This window comes from Eupeodes corollae, chromosome 2 (genome assembly GCF_945859685.1).
Source record: "Eupeodes corollae chromosome 2, idEupCoro1.1, whole genome shotgun sequence".
NCBI lineage: Eukaryota > Metazoa > Arthropoda > Insecta > Diptera > Syrphidae > Eupeodes > Eupeodes corollae.
Genome location: NC_079148.1, coordinates 36,318,384 through 36,330,431, shown reverse-complemented (window position 1 = coordinate 36,330,431; position 12,048 = coordinate 36,318,384). Strand labels below are relative to the sequence as shown.

The window sequence follows — 12,048 nt, the reverse complement described above, 5'->3', positions numbered from 1 at the left end:
AGCCGTTACTGAAATCACAGCAACTTCAATAACGATAACTTGCTATTATTTGCTCGAATACATTTTCTATTGTGTGTTGGGACCTGAGACCTGAGAGTTCCTCCAAAAAGGATATAAATTGGTATTGGTTTGGTTTATTAATTGATTGAAATGATATTGAACTATAAATATAAATAGTCAAAAGGGCTATAAAACATTTATGTACAAACAATCAGGAGATTATTTTAATAACACTTCCTTGATTGATTTTTTACTTCCATACCGATACTTTTTTCTTCAGCATTGAATTTAAGGAACTGACTTTAGTTACAATGAAACGAGAAATAAAATGCTCTATTAAGTTGCACGTTTTTGATCCTATTTTGGTTTTTAAATTGCGTTTAATAATTTTAAGAATTATTACAGCTGAACCAAACACAAGTTCTAAAGTCCTTTTTAATTTAATCCGTGTTTTTGATGGAGTAAAAAGGTTATAAACCGCAAGTTCTTAAAAAAGAACGAATCATGTCAATCACTGTATAAAAGCTGACTGTAATGTAAACACAACCTAACGTTTTATAACTTTTTTACAAACCCTAGATAAAAAATAACATAAGTTTGCGTTCAGCTTAATTTGTTGTTCTGTTTGACGTATTTTAATATGAAATGGTTTTATTTGCTCACGTTTTTAACTTGAAGTAGCTTCTCCTAAATGTGATATTTTAAGGTTCATTGGTCGGCAAACATTCGTATATGGATAAATTATTTCAGATAAAGGCTGTTTTTTTAAGCGGCTCTTGTGTATCTTATTACATTATAACTTGATATGAAGGGAAAAACTGCATATCCTTATTTGAGACAGGGTGGATGGAATTTTGTATGAAATATTATGCCAACACAATCTAAGTAAATAAGGTTTGGTCAATAGTTCAAGTTGGATAATTTATTTGATTCAATTGACACGAATGAGAATTTTAATTACTGCAAATATGAACAACAAACCTCAATTTTTAACTATAATAAGTTTCTAAAACCTTAATCAAGTTTTTTTTAAAATAACCTCTTCAATTGTTTGTTTTTACAATTTATTATTATCCAACAAACAGCCAAGGTCTGGGACACGGAAGCACGTAAGTCATGCATAAATATCGATTTCTTAACAGGTAATTTCAACGTACTTTTGGTGTAGGTATGGGTATAACTTCATAAAAAGGTTATTACTTGGGGTATATTAACTCTTGGTATTGAAAGTGTAAGTAAGCAAATTTGAATTGATACGTAATTTATTTACTGTCGTATTCAGCCCACTTTTTTTAATAGACAATAATAATAACAATCAAAAAAATTATTATTAATCTAATAATAGTTGTTATAGCAGGCATTAGCTATAGTAACGTTAGAGCTTAAACATTTTGAAATATTAAAATATTCAGGTCAAAATGTATAGTTGGATACTGTTTTGACATTTCAGTAGTAGTGCCTATAGGCATCCACTTAAAAGCATTCAAATTAAATTTAAATTATAATTTTAGCACTAAAATATGCGGTCCTGCTAGCAACTCCCAGCAACATTAATTTTCTGAAAACTCAGGCTTTTTAACAATTGTTTTTGGACTTCATTTCAATTTGCAAAGATGCGATGTTGCTCGTGATTGACCGGCTTGAGTTGTTATGTTAACTGAATTTTTAAGGCATCCAGGGTTAGGTTAAGGTGGCTATCAGTGGTGAAGTAAGACACACTTAGGCAAGTTTAATGGCCCATTGTGATATCACATGAATCTTGAAGATTTCTTCTAAGCTCAATGAAACGAGTTTGAGTCCCTTACAAAACGTGAAAGACTAATTTTGTTTATATGATTGACATAGTTTAGATCGTCATAAAAGAATTCTCCTAGGTAGGTTTGTCTTGCGTATTTCAGTTAGCGCAGGGTATTTACAGAGGAGGTGAAGAACTGTTTTCTCCCTTTTCTCATCCATATAGATTCAAAGTCATTTAAGAATACGCCTAGCCGTGTGGTGTGATTTCCTGTTAGACAACATCCAGTTATAAGGCCGATAAGCAAGCACCATGAGTGCTTTATGCATAGCGTCTTGCATTAGCAATTGTTTTCGTGTAGCCATCAATGTGGTAGAATAGGTTGTACTATATCACGTTTTCTTTAAGCCAGGCCAAGACTCCATTAATCGCCAAAAGTACGGCCTAGTACATGGTATAATTATTGTAAAAATGCGGAATGAGAGACTTAAATTCAGTCGTCCAGACTTATGAAAGTCTTAATGTAAGATACTGCCGTGCACAAACTTTAGTTTTCATCAACTTCCCTAGTATTAAATATTTATGGGGGGCGTGCTACCCCTTCTATATGACGTTTACTTATTGATATAAATCATAATCATCCTTATGCCCAAAATAAATGTCAAATAGTCCAACCCCTGTCATAAAAACCAAATTCAAAATTAAAAATTCTCTTGGGCAAAATGACAACTAGCAATTTGGGCGTTCTTTTATTTAAAACTTATTTGGGCGTTACGACATTCGCTTTGGGTTTTTTTTAAATGTTCGGTTTGTCTGATCAATGGCATTTTAGGATTTGGGCGTTAGGATTTTGGACATTTTGCTGTTTTTGAACGACTCATAATAATGTTCACCATTTTTGTGGTGAATAACAACAATTTCAATGCGTTGTTGTAGTCTTAGCAATGGCATAGTATTTACTTCTGAAGTGTCAAAAGATGACAGCTGCCTTAACAGTGGGCTATATTTTGTGTATATACCAAACTATGCAAAGATTCATAAAGTCAAGAGCTAGTGTTTCTATTGGACTCTTTTGAAGTAACTTATTTTGACGTCTCATAAGTTAAAAATGTTATTTCTGTGGTGAATAACAACAATTTCTTTGCATTGTTGTAGTCTTACCAATGGCATAGGGTTTACTTCTCAAGTGTCAAAATATGACAGCTGTTTTAACAGTGGACTATATTTTGTGAATATATATCAAACTATTCAAATATTCATAAAGTCAAGAGTTAAAAGTAGTGTTTCTACTGGACTCTTATTTTGTCGTCTCATTAGATTTAACTCACTTATTAAGTTCTTTATTTAAATTTTAGCTTATTTCTTTTAAGCCATCAGGTAGGAACGAGTTCAATGTGAAAACTGACAGATGATAAAAATTCCTATTGCATAGTTTTTACTCCATGTCAAAAGAAAATTAAAGTCAGTATAACCCATTTTGTTTTATTACTTTCAAAATCAAAAAAGCTTTGTTCAATATATGAATGATTCGTTCAATATCCTGCGACTGCTGCTTTTTATATTTTGTATAAATATAAACATTGCTCATCATCAGAAGCATGTACAAAGGTATAATATTCTATTTCTGATGCAATGACACCATTCGTTTGCATAAAAACGATTCATTTGTCGAAATGATTTTATAATGATTCATTTTAAGCCTTCCAGTAAATATCAAACGCGTGTAGGCTGTTGTTTGTCATCTTGCATGTCCGTAAAATGTAAACAATTACGAGGTCTACTTGTACATTTTAATATGGTGCAATTGTTTAAATTTAGTTTTCAACTTCCGTTTTTATGAATAGATTGCTTTTTGACTCGGAACAACGAACAACAAATGCTTTTTGCCAGAGCTTTTTTATTGCTATTTGGTCCGCCGTGGAATGTTAATTGTTTTTTAAATAACTTTAAAATAATTGAATTCGTTGAAGAAATTCACAAACAAAGCTATGCGGAGTCTTTATGTTTGGTGGGAATAAATGAAGAGTTTTTGAGTGTGTTTTTGAGAACACATTTTAACTTACCAGTGCTAATTTTCACGAAGGAAACTCCTGACGAAGATTTCAAACTAGGAAACGTCATTCTAATGGTTGAAATTTCCCAAGGTTATGATGACCAAGTTACCGTGACACTTCTGGACAAACTAATCACAAATTTAAAAGTTCGAAAGTTTGCAATAGTTTCAGCGTCCAACATAGATTCCCTGAAGCAGTGGTTTGGATATTTTGAAGACAATAAATTCACCAGGATATTTGGGAGTGTCGGTAATTCCACCTTTGCGTACCTTCCCTATGCAACCATCCAGATCCAAAAGCTTCACGGAGAAGACCTTCTTCCGAATGCTCAAAAAGACTTTAACGGTTTCGCTTTTCGAACAACTGTGCAGAAAGATATTCCTAGAATTTTTTGGTATCCCGACGATAATGGAGAGAATCAGATTGGTGGGACTTATGGTCAAATATTTCTTAACTTTCTGCGTATGCATAACGCAACTTTCACGGAAATCATCGTCAGTAACTCAACCAAATTGGATATAGCATCAGTGATTAACGCAACAACCAATAATGACATTGACATAAGCATGAACGTCTTCTGTCATATTCCCAACCTCGACCTTAGTTATCCAGTTAAAATAGAACATTATGTAATAATGGTTGCCCTGAATGGGTATGTACATCCCCAGGAATACTTCCAAAGGCCGTTTACGAATACTGTGTGGATTTACATTGGACTCATTGTCGTGTATGTCACAATGATGGATATCATTTTTAAATATTGTACAAATTTGACAGTTGGTATTTGGGCCAGCTTTAGTCAAGTATTTTTGACACTACTGCGAATGCCTCCTGAGCGACCTATTCAGAATTCGGTTTATTCGATGCATCTTCAAATGACAGTTCTGTCATTTATAATTGGAAACATATACGTCATTTATTTTACATCATATCTTACTGTTCACATAAAAGTGAAGCAATATGAAACTATTAAAGATTTGATTGAGCACAACGTTCGAGTTAGTATTCCCATCTATGAATGGTCATTGCTTCAAAATCATAAATCTTATCCGAAAGATTTTGATAAACTAGTTGATCTAACAGACTACACTACTTACTTTTCTCAGCTTTATTCGATGAGAAATACAAGTGTTGCTTTCGCACTTCCCTCTGAGAAATATGAATTTCTAACTCGTATGCAATCGTTACATGAAAAGCCTTTGTTTCATCAAGCAAAAGATATAATTAAACCATATTATATGGGATATTTGCTGCCATTCAATTCCCAGTTTAAAGAAATTTTAAGTGATTTTTTAATTTTAATTAAAGAAACTGGACTTATTAAAAAATGGGAAACTGATATTTTTGTACAAGCGACAAAAGCTGGATTTAGAATAGGAGTAGATCGAGATAATTTGGAATCGGCGTTTAATCCTTTGACAATGGAACATTTGCATTTTTCATGGAATTGTTTGACACTGGGTTTGACAGTTTCTGCAATTGTTTTTTTAATGGAACGTTTAACTGGTGGTATTTTAAGAGTTTGTAAGACAAAGAATGAAGTGAAATAAATAGAATAAAGTAGTTTTCGTTGCCATTTGTTTTTATTTCAGTAGATTACATTAGTTTTTATAATCCAGTGGGTTTACAATTATAAATTCACCACATATGGTAAGTTAATATTGGTTTGACTGAATGTTTACGTCAAGTTACCCTTTTCAGTGAATTGGGCATATGGATTGATTTATTTCTAAGGTTTCATAACTCTGCTTTACCCTATAACTCAAAATCAGCATTATAAACGTGTACAAAATTGACGAGTATATCAACAGATAGTGTTTTTTCTGACAGATATGCACGTTGGGCGTGTCAAAATGTGAAAAAAGACGATTTTCTTAATATATATATTATGGATTTGGTCTTTACCTCCGAAAAACGGATAAGGGATAAGTTCCAACTAGAAATCTGGGACTGTTCTAAGCTATGATTTATACGTATAGGGGTGTTCCAAGTGAGATTAAATTTTGTCAACATTTTTTTTATCGGAAGGAAGATAAAATCCTACGGCTGTCAGTTTGGTATTGGAAGTAATTAATCCTTTCATCTCCCGGCTGACATTTGATACCTAAGGCGGAGTTCACGTTTGAGCCATTTTAAAAATGATTCATCTCTAAAGAGTCTAATGTTAGCGCAATCCTAAAAATAATTACTACGCTCATTCGAAATGGCAAGTTAACTGAAGTAGAAATATTTTTTTATTTCTTTCAGCAATTTGAGAAAATTATAAATATTTTATCAAAATGTCATCAGAAAATAACGAGACGGCAATTGAAAATCATCATCAAAATTCAAAAACGGGGAATTATTCAAATTTTAAAGACATGTCATCAAATCATGGAAACACTTTAACCCCAACAAATAACTCAATCGATTCAATAAAAAGTTCAGCAACGAGTAGCATGCGAAGAAATACAAGCTTTGGAAATATTGTTCCAGCAACTTCAAAAGAATCCAAAGTCAGAGTTATTTATACTGGTGGAACTATTGGAATGATGAGAAATGAAAGTAATGGTGAGTAATCTAATGACTATTGATAATGAGTAAGGGAAAAGTCACATTGTTTGAATGAAATATTTGTATGTTTTTTTCTCATTTAGTGCTCGTACCGATTCCAAATGCTTTGGTGAAAACAATTCGAAAATATCCTAATATGCATGATCAGGCCTATGCTGAAAAAAGATTTGGCACAGCAGCTGGAATGGCACCATTGATTCTTCCATTCATAGATGGGATACCAAATCGAGTTATTTACACTATAACGGAATACAATCCGCTTTTGGATTCCAGTAATATGACAACTGATGACTGGGTGCGAATTGCCAAGGATATTCATGTAAGATTCGATTGTTTTTGTTTAAATTTATGGAAAACATCCGATTTACGTTCTAGAGTGAGCTAGGTCCTCAAAACATAGGCTTATGTTTCCGGTTTCACTATGTTTTTGGAAGCCTTCTTTCACTTGAATGTACACCTCGGGAGTTAATTTAAAATAAAAACTGTCATACATGTCATTGTTCTTAATTCTTAATTATTTATTCCCCACACAGCAATCCTATGAATTTTTCGATGCATTTGTGGTGCTCCACGGTACCGATACACTGGCCTATACTGCTTCAGCGCTGTCATTTATGTTGGAGAATCTCGGAAAAACTGTCATAATCACTGGTTCACAAATTCCCATCTTTGACACCCGCACCGATGGCAAGGATAATTTCACCACAGCCCTTAGCATAGCTGGGAATTATGTCATTCCGGAGGTGTGTGTCCTGTTTGGCAATAAATTGATGCGTGGCAATCGAACCATCAAAGTTAGCTGTGATGACCTCAATGCCTTCGATACTCCAAACAATGTTCCTATTGGTCGAATTGGAATTAACTATGAAATCGATTTTCGTCTCATATTTCGTCCATGTACTATCAGTCGTTTTGTTGTACATGCCGATATGGATGTTAACGTCGGATTGTTGCGATTGTTCCCAAGCATAACTAGTTCAACGTTTAGGGCATTTTTAGCGCCCCCTATGAAGGGCGTAGTTCTACAATCATTCGGATCTGGCAACATTCCATCGAATCGAAAAGATATTTTGGAAGAAATTCGGGCTGCTTCGGAACGTGGTGTGATTATTGTCAACTGCACGCAGTGTCTAAATGGTTCTGTTGCTGAAATTTATGATACGGGGAAAGTTCTCAGAGAATTAGGGGTTGTTCCGGGCTATGATATGACTCCGGAAGCAGCTGTTACAAAACTTTCCTATGTTTTAGGCAAAAGTGACTGGACTTTAGAATACAAAAAGCAGGTGAATTTCTTTTTCAAAAAATTGTGCGTTTGAAGTTCGTGGTGAATAGATTTGTTTGATTTAAGGTTATGCAATCTAACATTCGTGGTGAATTAACTGCCGAGAGTCCATTGATGGAAGATTATGATCTTATTGAAGCAGTAGCTAGATCTCTGCATTTATCATCCCCTGCAGAACTATCTCAACTCGGGGCAACTCTCTTCCCAGCAATGTTGAATGCTGCTGTCTTGGCCGGAGACATTAAGAAGGTATGATTAAAAAAGTTTTTGTGACTTACGTTTTAGAGTACATATATATTTGTTTTTGTTGCAGATCAACAATCTTAAAGCTTATGGTGCCGATCTGTCTGGAGTTAATCATGACAATCGCACAGCCCTTCACATTGCTTGTCACGAAGGCAATCTCCCAATTGTCAATCTTTTACTCAAAAATGGTGTTTCAGTGCACATTCGTGATCGATACGATCGTACTCCCCTTATGGAAGCCGTTTGCACCGATCATCACGAAATCATTCAATTGCTCTTGAGCTGTGGTGCTCATTTAACTGGATCAACGCGAGCAATTGGCGAAAAACTTTGTTCCTCTGCAGCACGTGGATCATTGCTGAGGTTGCAATCATACCAGCTAGCTGGAGCTGATTTAGCTCAACCAGATCATTCGGGAAGGACGGCATTGCATGTTGCTGCACTGCATGGTCATTTGGAAATCGTTAAATTTCTGATAGCAAATTATGATGATATAAATGCAAAAGACAAGTTGGGACTTACAGCATTGCAATATGCACAGTCAGCAGAGCACGAAGAAGTTATTAAATTATTCGATGGTTCTTTACAGTGACGATTTATATAAATAGGTAAAAATAGAAATCAATCATAGTTAATCTATGTATGATAAATTACATTTCCTTTTATTTTTCAGAAATAGAAAATGAAGGTGAGATCTCAAAAGAGGCTGGATATATGCTTGATTAGTGCATTAAATTTTTATAACTTAAAAGTCCGTTTGTACAAAATGTAAATAATAACAAGGAACGAAATCCCAAGACATTAAATCGCAACTAATTTGATGATACTTATTGAGAAGACGAGCCCAATCCTTATAATGTTTAGTTCATGAATCTCTTTGCATGTTATTCATATAATAAGTTCTCATAAAAACAAAATCATTTTAAAAAAATAGAAGCTTTTGAAACTTAATAATTTGCATCCTACTTTCTGTGTTTAATTTTACACAAAACAAAATATGCTAAATAAAAGTATAACATTCGACAAAAAGGTCCTCTTTTAAATAGTTTAACTACATGGAGTTATTTTTTTAGAAAAGTTTCCATAAAAAGGAAGGCCATTTAAAAGACTTTGATCCATATGGTGATTACTGATGAAGTTAATTGCTGATAACTTAAAGTTTATCTGAAACAAGGATGAGGTAAGTTGTTTGCAACTTTAAGCAGCTTTTTGGAGTCTTTGAATTGTGGTTTTGTAGCTTTTACTTGAATTTTAATATCAAATATATGTGTTATAATTAAATACTTCGCATAATAAAAGTTTGAAGATCCGTTTTGACGTTTCATAGATCAAAGGAATAGTCCACCTTTACATCTTTTTTAGATGGCGGAAGAGAAAAGTGCTGGAAAAAAAAACAAAAACTAATCGAATTCGCTGACAATAAAGATACTCGAGCAACTTAACTTTTTTGTTTTGCGGAATCAAACTAATGGTTTTCAACCGTTAGCAATTTTAAGTTGCCTATTAAGTTTTTTTTTACGTTCTAAAAATGCTTTTTACTTTTCTGGTTTCAATACACACTGTTGAAATGGTGGCTACTTATTTTGGAGTCTTCTTTTTAATTCTACTTACCAACAAAAGTATTTAAACTTTGTCATTAATTTTTCCAAACTAGTTTTTATAACTATTCATAAATAAGCATACATTTTCACCGACCATTTTTCAAAAACAACAAAAACTTTATTTTTTGAATAAAAAGAAACATTTCTTTAAAAATAATTCACCCAAAAACACTACCAACGCTAAAAGTAAACCAATTCTCAAAATATTCCATGCAAATATCAAATCTCTCACACCTAAAGGCCCATTTGATGGTTGGTCTTTATCAGCATGGCCTATTTCAAATCCAGCCATCATGCTTTGTCTTATGGCATCAAGGTCCCATTTCATTATTAATCCTGTTTCAAGAACCTGTATAATGAAAGTATCGAGAATCTCCTTGAATGGAGAGTGTTTCTGCAAAATATAGACACTATATCCTTTACTAAGAGCATCACGAGTCAAATGGAATAGAGGTTTGCCAAAATGTTTTTGCAAACCAATTAGGAACTCGGCTCTGTCAACACCAATGGCATAGGCAAATTTTGAGTTATTCATGGAATTTCTCTCCTTAGCATAAACAGAATATTCAGTTGGATAAAAAACGCTCTGGGGCACATCCGGCAAAAGATTCATTTCTTGAGCTGTTTTAAGCTCATAGTCAGCCATCATAACCCGAATATTGTTGTCAATTAAATCTTGCCAAGTTTCGAATTGTTTCATCTTTATGAATACTGTCAAAAATGATGTGAAGTAATTGTTATAAATGTTCCCAAGAATGAACGTCATTAGCAAAACCTGGGCATAAAATCGATAGTCTTTTTTGATTTGCGTACCAGATGATGAGTTCAGCATCATGAGCAATAACTGACTGAAACTCTTCCAAATGTCGTTAACTGTCAATTTTGTGTTCGGATTCTTAACCAAATCCATGAGAATTATATAAATGGCGATAAGTCCAATTGCTAACCAAACTTTTAATGAAAAAGGTCGTAGGAAGTATTGATTCGAGTCCAAATTGCCATTTAATGCCACCATAACCCCCAATCCAAGAATTTTAACAGGGTAACTATGATCGAAGCCGTGAATTGGCGTGTAAATATTCGTACTAAAGTCCACATCACTATTATTTATTGCTTTAAGTATTTTTGGAAAGCATATACTGTCACAATCCTTTATTATTACTTCCTCATAATTTGCATTGTGTCGACGCAAAAAATTCGTAAAGATTTGTCCAAAGCACCCTCCAACTGCCATCTTACCTTGCTTGTCTGGATATCGAAAAACTCTTGGAATATCATCTTGTATGGTTGTTCGAAATTTGAATCCATTCAGATCCTTATATGCATTTGGAAGGGGAGTTTCGTTCGAAAGTTTCTGGATGTGATTATCAGCAAAAGGAAGATATGCATACGTTGAAAGTCCTTTTTCAATTCCATAAATTCTTGTGAACTTATACTTGTCAAAGAACAAAAATGCATCTAGAAGAGTCGCTTTGTCAAATGCCAAAATAATAACGAATTTTCGAATTCGAAGTTTCGGAACTAATTGTACTAGAAAATCATCCTGCTTTTCTTGATTTTTCTTCTGGGAGTGAATTTGTACCACAAGTAATACATTGAATAGAAAATCATCATTTATCCGTGTAAAGTCATTGAAAATTATAACAGGATTGCCGGAATTCGAAGATGTCATGAAGTTTGTCAAAAATCCATCATCCACTCCAATGAAAACCACTGTTGTCACCGAATAACTTTCTTTATAAATTGTTTTAACTAAATCACTAAACTTTGTGGATGTGTAAGTCACATTACTCCACGAACAAATACTACAGGAGACCGAAAATAAAAGTGTTATTACTCTGAAAAGAGACATTTCAAAAATGGTTGTCGTTGTGTCCTGCCTTTGGGTTGCTCAGTGCGAACGCGACATGTCATATTTATAGCAGCTTTGATTTATGATCAACCATAAACATATGAAATATGATACAATAATTATTATGCAATTGACAAATAGGTGGTGCTTGAGAAAAACCAATTGCAATTTGCAAATAGTTTTTCATATTCATTTGTTTATAGTGCAGTGTTCTTATTAAACATAAGCAATATGAATATATTTTACCGATATTAATATTTATAACTAAATATTTATTAGACCAGTTTATTAATTGGTGAGTTGTTTGTGACTTTTAATTTCATAAATCATAAATTCAAATGAGGGTTAAAATGTCAAAATGATGGATAAAGTTTTGGATTATTGACAGAAATTTGTTTTATTTATTGTGATATTTAAAACGTTTCAATTTATAAATCATTTACACAAACAGTCAATATTCCCTCCATTTTGTGTGTCGTTTTTTTTTCAAAGTTGTGCAGGAATGTAATTATAGAATGATTAGATTCGTGTCAAATATCCATACAAAAGTCATCGGAAGAACAACTTGTAGCTGTCAAGTTATTTTTAACTTCCCATAGGAAGTTATTGTAATGGGTCCGATTTGTCAAATTGAAAATTTTGACATTTCTCGACGTTTCAAGGTCCCTAGAGTCGAAATAAAAGATTTTTAGAAAGATGTCTGTGCGTGCGTGTGTACGTACGTT

General features: G+C 33.4%; 3 protein-coding genes across 3 annotated transcripts in view; 2 read left to right on the top strand and 1 right to left on the bottom strand.

Moving 5' to 3' along the window:
* Positions 1-8,478, top strand: part of LOC129944650 (L-asparaginase) — a 42,212-nt gene extending 33,734 nt beyond the window's left edge. Inside the window, exons 2-6 of the mRNA XM_056054236.1 lie at positions 6,037-6,339; positions 6,426-6,661; positions 6,876-7,625; positions 7,691-7,873; positions 7,938-8,478. Of these exons, the coding sequence (XP_055910211.1) occupies positions 6,069-6,339; positions 6,426-6,661; positions 6,876-7,625; positions 7,691-7,873; positions 7,938-8,462 (1,965 nt within the window). The 5' untranslated portion in view covers positions 6,037-6,068 and the 3' untranslated portion in view covers positions 8,463-8,478. The remainder of the gene's footprint in view (positions 1-6,036; positions 6,340-6,425; positions 6,662-6,875; positions 7,626-7,690; positions 7,874-7,937) is intronic.
* On the top strand, positions 3,488-5,353 carry LOC129944652 (uncharacterized). Its single transcript, XM_056054238.1, has one exon. It carries the CDS (start codon positions 3,612-3,614, stop codon positions 5,337-5,339), a length of 1,728 nt encoding a protein of 575 aa, XP_055910213.1. The 5' UTR covers positions 3,488-3,611; the 3' UTR covers positions 5,340-5,353.
* Positions 8,479-9,585: 1,107 nt separating the features above from the next.
* On the bottom strand, positions 9,586-11,298 carry LOC129947347 (uncharacterized). The gene has a single exon (XM_056057872.1). The coding sequence runs from the start codon at positions 11,141-11,143 to the stop codon at positions 9,590-9,592; it is 1,554 nt and encodes a 517-aa protein (XP_055913847.1). The 5' UTR covers positions 11,144-11,298; the 3' UTR covers positions 9,586-9,589.
* Between the last annotated feature and the right edge of the window lie 750 nt (positions 11,299-12,048).